The sequence below is a fragment of the Monoraphidium neglectum genome (assembly GCF_000611645.1).
Source record: "Monoraphidium neglectum strain SAG 48.87 unplaced genomic scaffold scaffold00182, whole genome shotgun sequence".
Classification (NCBI taxonomy): Eukaryota; Viridiplantae; Chlorophyta; class Chlorophyceae; order Sphaeropleales; family Selenastraceae; genus Monoraphidium; species Monoraphidium neglectum.
This window is the reverse complement of record NW_014013446.1, coordinates 1-14,178: the sequence shown is the minus strand read 5'-3', so window position 1 is coordinate 14,178 and position 14,178 is coordinate 1. Positions and strand designations below refer to the sequence as shown.

The window sequence follows — 14,178 nt, the reverse complement described above, 5'->3', positions numbered from 1 at the left end:
GGGGGGGGGGGGGGGGGGGGGGGGGTTGTGTGTGCAGGGACGCCTTGGTGGACGGGAAGTCTGAGGGGGCGCAGGATCTGATGATCGCGGGGATCCCCCACGGGCGGGTCGTTGAGCCCGTGATTGCAGTGTTTGTCTTTGTGTACGCGCGCTCGTGTAAACAATGTTATAATAGTGTTTTCCCAGTTGGAAAATGAGGAATCCAACTTGAGCGCGCGTCCATCCCCCCCCTCCCCCGGAGACACGTGTCATTTCCCAGCATTGACCCTGCACTGCTAGTGGCCTCCCTCACCGCGCGCAGCGTCTCGCCCAGCGATGACAGTAACGAGTTGCGCAGCCGGTCCTGCTCCAGCACCGCGCTGGCATACTCCCCCCGCGCTGCTCGCAGCGCTGCCAATTCACCACTAAGCAGGTCACCGCCACCGCCGCCCACACCTCTTCGGGTCGGTGAGCAGCTGCTGCATCCGCCACAAGTGGAGGGCGATCCCAGGCACGGCGCAGACATCACCGCTGTTGCCAGTGGGGACGCCGATGGGCCCTCTTCACCCCTGTGAGGGCTGCTGCAGCAGACGCCGTGCGCGGCAACGCAGCAGCCATCCTCTCGTCCTTGGCTTCCGGCATGGGTACAAGGGCTTGCTGCTGCTGACAGCGGCTGCTGTACAGATTGTAGGGTCACACCGGCTGCCAAGCCCGCTGCACCCGCGGCCACGCCGCTGAGCCGCCGCATACGGTGCACCTGGCCCTGCAGTCGTCGCATTTCAGCACTCTTGCCGGAGAGCTCGCGCCGAAAGAGGGATGCAGCCTCGTGCAGAGTGCGCTCGAGGCCCAGGCGACGGCGGAACTCCTCCTCTGCAGAGGCACGCAGAGCCTCAACCTGCAGCACACAGGAGGGCCGCAGGGCACGTCAATGCGCCGCGAGCCGCCTCTGCACAGCCTCGATGTCGCTGCACATCCTGCCTGGTCCTGACCTCAAAGGCCGCCAACAGCCACACTACCTCCCTAGCCATTAACCTGTTAACTCAGCCGCCACTTTGCCCACCTCCTGCTTGAGCTCCTTGCGGGCCGCCTCCTTCTTGCCCTCCTTGGCCGTCAGCCCAGCCAGCTGCTCGCTGATGGCCGCCACCCGCCCCTCAAGCTGGCCGCGCAGTGCGTCATACCGCGCCACGGCCAGCTCCTGGGCACAGGCCAGCTTCTCGGCAGCCCCGTGCTCCAGCTCGCCGCGCTCACGCAGCCAACGGCTGTGCGCCTCCTCCAGACGTGCGGCCCAGGCGCTGTCCGCAGCTGCCTGCTCCTGAGACCACCTGCGGTTGGCGGACACGAGACCCGTGAACGCTTTGGGGTGCAACCCCCCAGGGGCAAGGCTGCAGTCGTCTCGCCTTGCAAGGTCCAGTGCGAGCCTGTTTTGCTGGAATGATAAGCAGCACATACCGTGCCAGGCCAGCACCCTGCAAGCCGAAGGACGGGGATCACCCAACCTCTCACTTGCTGCGCAGCTCGTCCAGCTTGCGCCGCCACTTGCCCTCAGCCTCTCCAGCTGCCTGGGCCCACTTTTCCTCCAAGGCAGCCTTCTCTGCTGCCCAACGCTGCCGGCACTCCTCCAGCCGTGTCATCGCTGTCCGCTGCTCCGTCTCGAGCCGCTGTACCCATGCCGCCTCACTGCTCTCCAGGCGTGCCGTCCAGGCCCTGCGCATGGCAATAGTAGTCACGACAATAACCATCGAACGCGACAACCTGCATCCCTGACCGGCACAAGGCTGTTATTGAATCTTGCGCGCACGTGTGCGTATGGGTTGCTGAGGAGAGGCAATCGCCCATTGGTCCCTGTGCCCCACCCCCTGAAGATGTAGCCCCACCTTTCCAGGCTCGCGCGCTCTGCTGCTGTACGTTCATCTGCCTGCGCCAGCTGTGCGGCCAGACCCTTGCGCGCGTCTAGGCCTGCCCCCGCCCTGGCGGCGTCAAGGTCCTCCTGCAGCCGCACCCGCCAGTGCTCCCAGTCGGAGCGGTCGTGCTCCCACTGCTGGCGCTCCTGGGCGTACCGCTGCCCTGTGATTGGCACAATTTGGTGTGGAACTGTGTCATCAGCTTTCCTTTCATCAATTGCACATAATTCTGCTGCTCGCACTCCACGCCCACTGTCAGCCCTGGGCATTGATTGGCACCAACCCCTCAACCCAGCTCAACCTGATGTCTCTCCAACCAACACTATGCCTTCCCGCATGCTCCCAGCCACTCACCCCAGGCAGCCTCACTGTCCGCCAGCTTTGCTCGCCATCCTGCCTCGCAGTCCCGCAGCCGCCGCTCCCACTCACGCGCCTCGTCTACCAGCCTGCCCTCGGCGTCCCTCAGCGCCCCGCCAACGCGCTTCTCCCAGGACGCTTCGACCTCAGCCACCTGGCGGCCCCACTCTGACTGCGCATCATCAAGCCGGCGCTGCCACAGCGCGTTGGCCTGAGACAGCTCGGCCTCCGTTTCAGCAAGCAGCTTGGACAGAGCCTTGTCTGCACACGGATGGACGTGAGCACCAAGTGAAAAATGGCTGACCATGCAAGTTGCAGCAAACACAAATGGCAACAAAGCAGCAGCGCTTCTTAGATCACACTGTCAGCAGCCAGGCCACTCACTGCGCTCATCAGCGCCCTGCAGCTGCTTGTCCAGCTCCTTGGTGCGCCCCACCAGCTCCTTGTCACGGCCACCCAACTTGCGGCCCCAGTCCTTGTCAGCAGCCGCCTTCTCGCGCCCCCGCTGTTCCGCAAGGGCCGCCATCTCGGCTACCTGCCTGCGCAGTGTGGCCGCCTCCTCCCCCGCCCCCACAAGCTGCTGCTCCAGGCGCTACGGTGATAGGCGGGTAGGTGGATGGGTGGGGGAGCAGACGTGGGCAGAGCCACAACGTTACAGCGGGGCAGGGTGGAGTCATTCGACACCTGGGTCCATGACGGCATGGGCATGCAGGTGATAGAGTGCTGCACGAACGTCCCACGAGGCGCCCTCCCGCTCCAGGCGTACCGCCTTGTCTTCCAGCAGCTTCCTGCTGCGCGCCTCCAGGTCACGCCCCAACCGCTCCGCCTCCTCACGCTCCTGCTGCAGGGTAGACACCTGCAGATGGTGTAACACGTCATGCAGGGTTCAACACATCACGTGCGCTTGCAGGATCTTCATCTTGGCATGGTACCTTGTTAGAAATCCTTGCCCAAGTGCAGCATCTGTCACCGCTGCCAGAAAACAGGCGTCCAGCCTCCAGTGCCATATCACCAGCCACCCACCCGCTCCTTCTGCTCGCTCAGCGCAGTGCTGCGCTCCTTTAGCAGCCGCTCCAGCTCAGCCACCTTCTCCTTCTGGTGCTCCACCTGAAGCCAAGGGGCCAACCGCAGCAGCAGCAGAAAGCCTGGGACTGACTGCAGCACCTCAGCGGTTGGGCTCGGCTGCTTGTGCCCTGGTGAAGCACAGAAGCGCCCACCAAGGCTATTCGCCCTCACTGATATAACTCCACCGCCACCCCCATGCCAGGCGCCAAAACAAACTCAGGGCCACTCTCCATTATACCTCGTCAGACATTGACTCCATCCTGCGAGCCTGGTCACGCTCCTTTGCCGCAAACACACTGCCAAACGTGCGCTGCTCGTGGCGTGTGCTCTCCAGTTCTGCTTCCAGCTCGGACACGCGTGCCTGCACTGACGCCACCGTCTGGTTGCGCGACATCACGGCCGCCTCCATCTGCTGCAGCTGCTCTTCAGCACGCCGCAGCTCGGCGGCTTGGTCATCGCATATCTGCAGGCATGAGAAGTTAGGGGTAGCCGCCCGTCAAACACCTCGCCCACCGTGACGGTAGAAGGTGCGTGAACCCACCACCCGGCCCAGAGGACGGCTGAGTCACCGCCCTGCAAACCCACGCACCCTCTGCGCCTCGTCCCGGATTGCCTGCTCTTCTTTGCGGCTGGCGGTGAGCTCCGCCTGGAGCTGCTCGATGGCCACCTGGTGGGGCCGGTGTGTGCATTGAGCGCCAGCGTGCGTGATGGTGCTAGCTGGTGCAGGGGCAGAGTGTTGACGTGACAACCAGGACTGCCCCCTTCATGCGGCCGGAATGCAGCCCTCACCTTGGTTTTGTAGAGCAGCTTGCCGCGCTCCTCCAGCTCAGCGTTGGCCTGCTTTAGCTCGGCATCCTTCTGGCGCAGCAGGGTCTGCGGCGGCACAGCCGACGTTGGCTGCTGTTTCGACTCACAAGTGCATGTACGTTCCGGCCGCAGCGCTCGCTCACCTGCACCTCACGCTCCTTGGTTGACAGGATTGTCGACATGGCCGGACCGTGCCGAGCTGCATCAGCGCCGGCGCGACGCAGCACTAATTTGCAGCTGCTGCGCCAAAAGCTGCCGCCCAGAGTGTGGCGCACAGGCGCCGCTGCTGATGCGGTCCTTGCAGGAGGATAGAACTGTGCATCAAACTAACTCATCGCCTGTTCCCTGGTTTTCAGCCGCAGTTGGCTTGCGATTGACCTGCTTGACCCCTTTGCGATTTTTGGCTTGATGACATGATACGCCAGACGGTTTGAATTCAATGTCCAGAAATCCACCAACATAGCTCTACTATTCCCGCATAATTTTGTTAGACGCGTTGTGTCACCTGCAGATCAGGCAGGAACGAACGTCACGGGCTCACGTTGCAGAGGAAGAGAGCTCAAGCCTGGTCTAAAGCTTTGTGGGAGGTGCGGGATGGGATGCTCTACCAGCAAAGCAGCAGGTGCGTGTTCCCAATTTCATCCGCGTGTAACAAGCTCCTTGGCTTGTGCTGTAAGTCCAGCTCTCTATAAAACGACGACTGCTTGGCAAAGGCTGTGCAAGGAGAGGCCAGGCCTGCTCCATCCTGCACAATGCGCATGGGCGCGGGCATCACAGTTGCTGCTTTGCTTGCACCAACGCAGCGCCACTGCCAGGGCGGCGAGGAGGCGCTGCGAATGGCGGGGGGCCTGGTGCGCCTGGCTTGCAGCACCAGCACGGCGATGGCCCTGGCATAGGCGGCCCGCCCCCCCGCGTTAAGCTGGTGTTGTTGGGCGACAGCGGCGTGGGCAAGTCATGTCTCGTTCTGCGGTACGTCAGAGGGCAATTCGATGAGAGCAGCAAGATCACAGTGGGCGCCGCCTTCATGTCGCACCAAATCATGACCCCAGAGGGCAAGAGCCTCAAGTTTGAGATATGGTGGGTGGCAAGGGGTGATGCCAACAAGGGGTGGTCCTCAAACAACCAACCTTAGTTGGGTTGAGGAGGGGGCACTCACTGGTGATGTCATGCATGGTAGCTCACATTGCCTTCCAAGTACCGCATTCTTCCTCAAGGCTGCTTTGTGACCTCGTCGCCTGGTGGCGTTCATAACGCAGGGACACCGCTGGTCAGGAGCGCTACCTCTCGCTGGCCCCATTGTACTACCGGGGCGCCCACGCAGGTGCAATGACGCTGCTTTGACCGCACCCCCTGCATCGTGAAGCTGCCCGCACATGCCAGCAGCTGCTCACCCTAGGGACCTGCGCCTGTGTAGTTGCCCCGTCCCGCCGCACTACGCGAGTGCCCCGATCGCTCAACCACCTGCAACACCCAGTGCCTTGACATCTAACACCCTCGCGTCTTGCCCCCTTGTGCTGTACCTGTCACCCGCCGCTCAGCTGCGATTGTGTACGCGGTCAACAGCCGCGAGTCCTTTGAAAAGGCACGATACTGGGTTGACCAGCTGCAGCGCAACGCCAGCGGGTCTATAGGTGCGCAACAAGGGAAGCAGATAGCTGGGCGAGTTATAGACGGGCGCATGCCGCTGGGTGAATCATGAATGCATGATGGACGCTTCCACACCTCCAATATTCCCGCCTTCACCCCCTCTGTTCGCCCCCTTCTTCTGGCCCTTAGTGATGGTGCTGGTGGGCAACAAGTCTGATCTGGCGGAGCAGCGCGAGGTCAGCGAGGAGGACGGCCGCGCCTTTGCCGAGGCGCACCGCATGCTGTTCTTTGAGTCATCCGCCAAGACAGCTGCCAATGTGGCTGACGTGTTTGACGCACTGGCTATGCGGCTCACGGGTGCCAGCCTGCCCGTGTCGTCCAGCGCGCCTGCAGTGTCATGATGCACCGTGCTGCCAACGGCAGTCATTTTTGTTGATGGGGCTCCCTTTTGATTGCATGCTGCGACTCCACCATGCCAAATCAGTGGCTGTTGTGTGTATAGTGTTATCGAGTTGTGTGAAGGTCGACACCTGTTTTCCCCTGCAGCGCTAGACCCCAGGGCTTTCTAGTGTATCTTGTACCCTGCACGTAGCGCTGAGAAGCGCCCGCAGCGCCCCCTGTAACTGCCCTCCTTCCCTCAATGAATGGCATGTGCCCCTGACACGCACTGTCTAATTCACACGTGCAGGCCGTCGAGGCGTGTGTATGGGAGGGGGCGTGGGTTCTGAGGGCGTGTTACATCTCCAGCCCTGCTAGCCGCCTCTCCTCCTGCGACAGCTCCACCACCACCGGCCGGTCCTCGTCATCACCCTCCTCATCGCCACAGCAGCCGCAGCCACCGCTCGGCAGCTGTCGCACACGGAAGTCCCAGCCCAGCCGCTCACGCAGCAGCGTCTCCAGCTGCGCAGCCTGCATGCGTTGGGTGGTTAGGACTCGTTGTAGATACCCCAGCATGCGCACATCTCAACAAGACGGGGCCGATACAAACCCGCCGGCGCCGCAGGGCATCCAGCACCCCTGAGCCATTACATCCAAACTGCAGCAGGCGTGCTGGCGCGAGCACCCCAAGCTTGACTGTAAAGACACCTCCCCACCCCTGCTTCTGACCCGCACCTGCTGCGTCAGTGCGGGCGGCGACCCTGTCCCCTCCTCATGCAGAGCCTCAAGAAAGGCTCCAAACCGGCGCCGCAGGAAGCTGTCAGGCAGCAGCTCCTCCACCAGCGGCAGCCCTAGCGCTCCGCCACCCTCGCTGCTAGCACCTCTGTCGCCCTCGTCCTCGGTGTCGTCGCTGCTACTACCCTCGCCCTCCCCAATACCACCTCGCCGCCGCTGCTGCCGCCGCTGCGGCTTCTGCTGCAATCCAAGGCCAGCCGACAGCTGCTGCTGCACTGTGGCCAAGAAGGCCACAAACAGGCCCGTGTGGCTGAGCAGGGGACCACGTTGGCAATCCAAAAACAGCCCCACAAGCGCCTTCCATTGCAGGAAGCCTGCAGGCACGCGACGGGGCAGCGTGTTGGGCACTAGCTACTGAAAGGGAATCAATTCCCTGCTGTTGTGGAGGTTGTGCATATGCACAGCCATGCAACATCGTCTCACAACAGCGCAGCTGCCCTGACGCAAAGTCCCTGGGCCACAGCCCCAATACTCCGCGCACCCTCCAGGGACCGGCCAAATAGGAAAGTGATGTAGGCAAACTGCAGCTCCCCCAGCAGCGCCTTGCCGCTCGGATCTCCCGTCTGAGAAGCCGCCTCCTCGAGCGCCGCAGTCTTGTCCAGGTTGAGCGCTGTCAGCTCAGCCCCACTGGCTCCCGGGGTCTTGACGAGGCGCGGCAATCGCGTGTAGAAGCAGCGGCCCCACCGCTGCTGCGTGCGGTGTGCTGTGGCTTCATTGCCCGCTGAGCTGGCGGCGCCCGATGTGGACGCCGCGCCGTCACAGCCAGTGTGAGTGTTGGCGGGTCGTCCCGGGGGCTGATCAGTGTCCATCTCCGCTGCCCCCCGCCCCTCATGCTGCTGCCTGCGGGATTCGCCTTCCTGCAGATGGCGTTCGACACATTTCGAGGCGGAGTTGATTGCCATTTTGTGGGCACAGGAGCCTGTCACGACTGCACGGCCATGCACCACCGGTGCAGCTTGTCGCAGCCTGGCGCAAGCTGCGCACGACCCACCTGCAGCTGCGCCACCAGCCGCCGTTCCGCCTCGGTGCGTGGCTGCATGAGGTCCGGGTCCAGCGCCTCGGCCATCACGCTGATCTCACCACCCACCTGGCGGCAGGAGAACAAGTGGATGGCAGGGGGTGACTCGAGTGTGGATATGGTTGAGGGGAAACGCCTGGTTATGTTGGCGGACTGCACTTGCAGCGACTTGAAAGCATGGCTGAACAGGTGAGTACCTTGCCGGCGCGTCTGCCCGCCCCCGCAGGCACGCACCGGCGTGAGCCTGTGCAGCAGCGGCTCGTCAATGAAGCATGCCAGGCCATGCCATTGAGAGCAGCCTGCCAAGTCGTAGGGAGCCAAACTGCTGTCAAAATCGAAACGCCGCACGCCCTCAGCAAATCTTGAAACCTGCCGGGGTGCAGAGGAGGCGCCAGTGTTGTGTGCTGCAGTAGCCCGGCAAGGTGAGAATCCGTCCTGTCAGCATAAGAGCCTCACACCCAGCGTTACGGACGCCACGATCCTTGCTCGCTCCCTGGCCATTGGACCACATCAAAACAGCCAGCCCTTGACATCTGTCCCCCCCCTTCCCCCTGCACACCTCATCCTCGTCAGCGAGGGCCACCAGACCCTCCTGAGCTGCATCCCAGCGCCGCACGACCACGTCACGCGGCTTCAGTGCCAGAAATGTGCTGACGGCAGGGGAGACACGGCCGTCGCGCCCCGCTGCCTGGTAGGACAGGAAGTGCACCCCTGGGGGCAGCATCTTGAGGCCCTTGAAGCGTGGGCCCACCACAAACACCTGGGCGCAGAGGGAGTCGGAGGTGTCCATGCACATGGCATTGTTTGGCAGGAAAGTGCAGCAGGAATGGCTTGGGGCACCAGCTCCCTGGATCATAGCTCTGAGATGGGGCCCCAGACGAGCACCCCCTGCTGCTGGCCGTACACAGGCACAAGCGCCGTCAGCTCAAGCTTCGTGAGGCCCTTGCACCCACCTGCTGGTCGACACCCAGCAGCGTGCCCTGGGGAACATCGAGCAGCAACAGCGCCGCCCCGGTGACGGCCAGCTGCCGCGCGTGATCCGCGTCCAGGGACACCTGGTACGGGGCCGCCTGCACCATTTGCCTGGTGCGCCCCACGCTTCGCTGCGCTTGGGTGCCGTGAGGCGGCCAGTGGTCGAAGAGCTAGCAGTACCACGCGGACGTGTGGAAGAACAGATAGCGATGGCGACGCTGCTACTGTATCCTACGAAGGGGGAGGATACTGGTGCTGCTGCGATGACTGTACAGCGGTGATCTCGCTGAAAAGACAGCGGTATCGGTACACATGAAAGCGGGAGTTTGGAGGTGCCGCGCAATTGATTATCATTCCCTCACCATACCGCAGGCACTCGTCCAGCCAGCACTATGGCGTGTACGACAGTGAGGTACCCTGCAGCTGCACAACAACCGCTGTAGGTGCTCTAAGCATTCACACAGTAAAGAGGATAGCTTGATGGACCTGTTCAAGCATCTGGAGACTGCTCTGCAGACCACCGCAGCCCAGGTCCGGGAGCGCAGTGGCACTGTCTTGATGTCTAGGGGCACCTGCAATTGCTTCATGAGTGCATCCGACCTGCAGTACCCACTTTACAAAACACAGCTGGGCTTTCAACAATTGGCACATGTTGCGTGCAGGTGGTCGATGGCAACCTCCTGGCGCCAGAGTTTCCCACAAGCCGCGCAGCCACGGGCCCGCAGCGCCCGCCACTGAGCGCTGCAGGTGGGGCCTGGTGGGCATCCAAGCCCTGGGCAACTTCGGGTTGAGAAGCCATGTACGAGCGTAGGGCGTATGGCGTGCAGCCAACCGTCACCTGCTAGAAAGTAGACGGTGGCACGAGTGTCTCTCTGCTGCCACCGCTCGCCCCTCCCGCAGCCACCGCGGCAGTGGCCACCAGCGCGGGGGCTGCTTGGGCCGCCTTTGGCCTTGAGGGTCGTAAGGCGCCGCTGCGCCGCGCTTTGGAGCAGCTGGAGGAGGGCGTTGCTTCAGGCAGGGGCCAGGGCATGCTTGATGAGCTGCGTGAGCACGTAGCGGCGCTGCTCGAGCTGCCTGATCCCTTGCAAGCACTGGAAGGGGCAGCAGCGGCGACCAAGCGCGCAGCAGGTGGGTGGGTGTGCAGGCGAATGGTGTGACAGTGTTTACCTGCCTATCATTATACCGTATACAGTGCTGCAGCCAACACATCGGCATGGGCGGCGCTGCTGCGCGTTGTGTGGGGTGCTCACCTGCGTTGCTCCGCAGTCGGCTGCGGCACCGCCCAGAGGTTGGGCCTTCTCAGCCCGCCCTTTCAACCCAGCCTGGGCGCCTGGACACGCCGCCCAAGTCACGGCCTTTTTTGGTGCGCGCCATGCAGACCTGGAGACGGAGCTGCGCCAGCTGCAGCGCGACCTGAAGGCCGCCCGCGCCGATGACGCAGAAGTGCAGCAGCTGGTGGATGCGCACGAAAAGGAGAAGGCGGCAGGGGCGCGCGCACGCGCGGACCTGGAGGCGGCGCAGGTGTGGGGCAGATGTATGGCAAGGGGCTGCTTGTCAGCAGGACGACAAGGCATTAGCGCTTACTTTGGAGGGGGCGTGCTGCAGAGCGGTTCCATCCTGGTGTTGGGTGCTCTGGGCGCGTGTCGACTGCCTTCCTTCGTCCGCACTTGACCACCCCTATCCCCATCATCCTCAGGCTCAGCTGGCATCTTTGGAGGCAGCGGCGGGCTCCAAGTTTGAGAGCGAGATTCAGCTGAGGGCCAAGGCACAGGAGGCTGATAAGCTGCAGGTAGGCGAGTGTGAGGAGGGGGTGATACGAGGAGAGAACGAGCTGCATTGCGGGTGCTGAGCTAAAGGTTGTGCTTTCCCCCCCCACGGTTGTTTTGAGCGCACTGGTGCATTGTTCCCTGTCATGAGGTTTTACTGGCCCTGATCCGCCGCTGATCGCAGGTTGCCTTGGCCAAGCTGCGGGAGGACTACGACGCCTCACAGACGCAGCTGTTTGACGCTCTGGCAAAGCAGGAGGAGGCCAACGGCGTTGCGCGCACTGACGATCATGCCGCGGCGTTGGATGAGATTGATCAGCTGCGGCGCCAGGTGGCCGGCTTAAGTGCCCAGCGAGTGCGGTTGCAGCAACAGGTGCAGCAGCTGTCGGACCAGTTGCAGCAATACGCAGAGGGCCCCGCACAGCAGGATGATGATGAAGCTGGTGAGGGCAGCGGCGTCGAGGCCCAGTCTCCACAGCGGCAGCATGGCCTTCTGTCGCCTCGCAGCTCCGTGCTGGGTGCGGCGCGTGATGCTGAGCGGCTGCAGGCACGCACTGAGCTCGACTCGGCCCTTGCGCGGCTGCGGCAGGCCGAGCACCAGATGCGCCTGCTGGAGAGCCGCGCCAACTTAGCGGAGTCCCAGGCCTCGCGCTTGCAGAGTGAGGTTCAGCGGCGGCCAGCGCCGGAGCAGTACGCCGAGGCGACGGCGGCGGTGGCTGCGCTATCTGCGCTCGTGGGCCGGCAGCTGGAACAGGAGGGCTGGGAGGCCGGTGCGGCGCAAGCCGCTGTCACGGCTTTGGCTGTTGACCCTGGGCACCTGCCGGCCCAGCTGCAAGAGCGGGTCAGTAAGCTCTCGGACGCGCTGGCCACAGCTGGGCGCACCACGGACGCGCTTCGAGGTGAGAGGGACGCGGCGCTGCAGGAACTGCAACAGGTGCAGTCTACTCTAAAAGAGGCGCAGGATGCTGTGAGGCAGCTTGAGCAGGACCTGGTGGTGGCGTCAGCCTGTGGCGGAATCAGCCGCGATGAAGCCGCCGTCGCGCGAGCCGGTAGCGCTGCCGACTCTGGGGGAGACCTTTCTGCTGCCATCCTTGAGTGCAACTCGCAAAGGCTGATGGGACGCGCAGCAGCGTCGGCTGACAGCAATGACGACGGCGACAGGGGAGGTGCTGCTGGCGGTGATGGAACCAGCAGCAGCCAGCTGTTGAGCGTGGTGGTGCGGCAGCGGGACCGTTTTCAGCGCCGTATGCTGGATCTGGAGGAGGAGTGCGGCCGTTTGCAGCAGCATGCCGCCGAGCTCAATAGCGGCAGCGAGCGGCTGGCTGCTGACAATGTGGAGCTTGTCAAGCAGATCAGGTTCCTCAAGACCAGGCAGCTGGCCGCCTCAGCAGGGGCAGGCGGCGGGGCTGGGGGAGGTGGCGGCGGCAGCAGCGGTGCCGGCGCCACCATCATTCGTGTGGACAGCCTGGGGGTGCAGCATGTGGAGTCAAAAGCTGCGCGGTATTCGTGTGGACCGGTGGCGTTTGAACTGGCTGGACGGCGGAAGCGACAGCAAGCTGGGCAGGTTGCTAACCTTGCAAGTGCTGCCGTGGGGGGTGCTGAGGCCCGCTACGCTCCCCATTACGAGCGGGCGGTCAACCCCTTTGCCGATTTCCAGGTGCGGTAGTCTCCTGCGTACCTTGATCACCATGCATTTGTCAGCAGTCATTGCCCTCATTGCTTGCCACTTTTCACACCACCTGGTGATGCTTGGCGTCCACGTGCGTGTCGCAGCAGCGACCTATCTCATGGCTGACTTGACACGCTTTGCTCCACAGCTTGCACCAACATCCCTCCATCCGGGTCCCCTCCTTCCCTTCACCCTCGCCTTGCCAATGCCATCAGAAAGCCGAGGTGGAGGGCCGCGTGCGGGCACTGAAGCTGCATGATCGCGTCATGTTTGCGACAGGCAGCCTCATCGCAGGCAGTGCCGGGGCTCGTGCAGCGCTTTTTGCCTACGTGCTACTCCTTCACGGGTTTGTAATGGCCCTGGTCTACTCTCGTGCGACACCACAGTGCCCCACTGCACTTTGAGCATGAACCACTGCAGTGCGCCGTACCAGCGCCCTTACTGCCCTATAAGAACCCCGCAGATAGAATGGGCCCGTTGTTTGCACATCCACACTGCAACAGTGTTCTTGAGCTGGCGCTTGTCAAGTGCACGGGCACTCATGCTATCATACATGTAGACTTGTCATGAGCAAATCTTAGCATTGCACATGGAAGGTCCATCGATGTCGGCATGCTTCCTTTTTATCTGATAAAATGCACATTATAGACTACTTTTAGGTTGTCTCATTTTACCAACGCGCCTTTGCGTCGCCCTCACAAACATCTCAACCAATTTCTTTCTAGAGGCAAGCGGTGTGCGCATTTGCTGCAAGACATGAGGTCTGCCATCCGCCACCTGGCCACAGGTTTGTCATTGTCTCTGGCCATAAACAGGCACGCAAGCATGCTGATCTTTCAATAGACTGCATCAATATTGCAAGTGTGCTGTCACAAGAATAGTGAGGAGTAATAAATAGCGCAAGTGCCTCGCCACTTGAACCAGAAGTCAACGCTTGACTCATCGATTAACAACTTTGATGGACACGTGCTGGTGCAGCAATACCAGATACTCTACAAGAAATGTCTCGAGTTTTGGGCGGTTGATGGTGCAGCTCATGAGCTGCTCGTGCCAAGCATCCTTTTCATCGAAGAAAGGGAGCGCCCTAAAACTCGCGCAAACTGTAGTGAATCATGAATCAGGAGTGGTTGTTTGTGACGTCACCTGAAAGTGACCCATCATTCACCATGGCTTCATCTCGAGAAAGAGTCAGGGGCCTCTGTCAGCAACATGCTCAGTGGCGGCTGCAGCACTGGGCTGTCGCGTCCGGCCACATTCCACTGCTCCCTTGTTCACTGCAGTCACCCTGATGACGTCATCATGGCGCCTGGTGACTGTGAACACACCCCGGTGATGCACAACTTGATGTCGCGAGCTAGGCACCCACCCCTTGGGTAAACCCTAGAACCTAACCGATTACCCTAAACCCTAAACCCTGACAGTTACCCATCATTCACCATGGCTTCATCTGGAGAAAGAGTCAGGGGCCTGTGGCAGCAACCTGCTCAGTGGCGGCTGCAGCACTGAGCTGTCGCGTCCAGCCACATTCCACTGCTCCCTTCTTCACTGCAGTCACCCTGATGACGTCATCTAGGGTTTAGGGTTTAGGGTTTTAGGGTTAGGGTTTAGGGTTTAGGGTTTAGGATATGAACCCTTGCATGACTGCCCAGCGGTTTATGGCGGTTACAGACGTTCCCCCTCGTCCTGCCACGCCTGCAGCAGTGTCTGGTGGGTGCATGGGACGTGCCACATGGCTGCCAAGGTGGGGGGAGCATGGTGGAGGGCTGCACCAACACCACCCAACTTGTGCTTGGCACATCATCAAAGGTATGATGTGCCAAGAGTGTTCCCAGCCCACCAGAACCTTGCCCATGGCTACAGGCAGCCTATGTGCATCTAATACAG

General features: G+C 62.0%; 5 protein-coding genes across 5 annotated transcripts; 2 read left to right on the top strand and 3 right to left on the bottom strand.

Moving 5' to 3' along the window:
* Positions 1-1,006: 1,006 nt before the first annotated feature.
* Positions 1,007-2,763, bottom strand: MNEG_1753 (hypothetical protein; the record flags this gene model as incomplete). Its single annotated transcript, XM_014049767.1, has 5 exons — positions 1,007-1,301; positions 1,483-1,683; positions 1,854-2,043; positions 2,310-2,498; positions 2,622-2,763. The coding sequence occupies 5 exons, from the start codon at positions 2,761-2,763 to the stop codon at positions 1,007-1,009; spliced, it is 1,017 nt and encodes a 338-aa protein (XP_013905221.1).
* A 147-nt stretch (positions 2,764-2,910) lies between these two features.
* On the bottom strand, positions 2,911-4,291 carry MNEG_1752 (Inner centromere protein; the record flags this gene model as incomplete). The annotated part of the gene is made up of 6 exons (XM_014049766.1): positions 2,911-3,093; positions 3,261-3,344; positions 3,541-3,765; positions 3,892-3,969; positions 4,092-4,175; positions 4,253-4,291. 6 exons carry the CDS (start codon positions 4,289-4,291, stop codon positions 2,911-2,913), a joined length of 693 nt encoding a protein of 230 aa, XP_013905220.1.
* A 1,596-nt stretch (positions 4,292-5,887) lies between these two features.
* On the top strand, positions 5,888-6,097 carry MNEG_1751 (hypothetical protein; the record flags this gene model as incomplete). The annotated part of the gene is made up of 1 exon (XM_014049765.1): positions 5,888-6,097. The coding sequence occupies one exon, from the start codon at positions 5,888-5,890 to the stop codon at positions 6,095-6,097; it is 210 nt and encodes a 69-aa protein (XP_013905219.1).
* Positions 6,098-6,431: 334 nt separating this feature from the next.
* On the bottom strand, positions 6,432-8,966 carry MNEG_1750 (putative Uncharacterized protein C20orf4 like protein; the record flags this gene model as incomplete). Its single annotated transcript, XM_014049764.1, has 7 exons — positions 6,432-6,605; positions 6,810-7,183; positions 7,351-7,555; positions 7,861-7,956; positions 8,122-8,256; positions 8,447-8,647; positions 8,841-8,966. 7 exons carry the CDS (start codon positions 8,964-8,966, stop codon positions 6,432-6,434), a joined length of 1,311 nt encoding a protein of 436 aa, XP_013905218.1.
* A 373-nt stretch (positions 8,967-9,339) lies between these two features.
* MNEG_1749 (hypothetical protein) lies at positions 9,340-12,282 on the top strand (the record flags this gene model as incomplete). Its single annotated transcript, XM_014049763.1, has 6 exons — positions 9,340-9,390; positions 9,522-9,606; positions 9,760-9,987; positions 10,238-10,380; positions 10,556-10,648; positions 10,810-12,282. Coding segments are annotated over 6 exons (2,073 nt in total), but the record flags the coding sequence as incomplete, so codon positions are not given.
* Between the last annotated feature and the right edge of the window lie 1,896 nt (positions 12,283-14,178).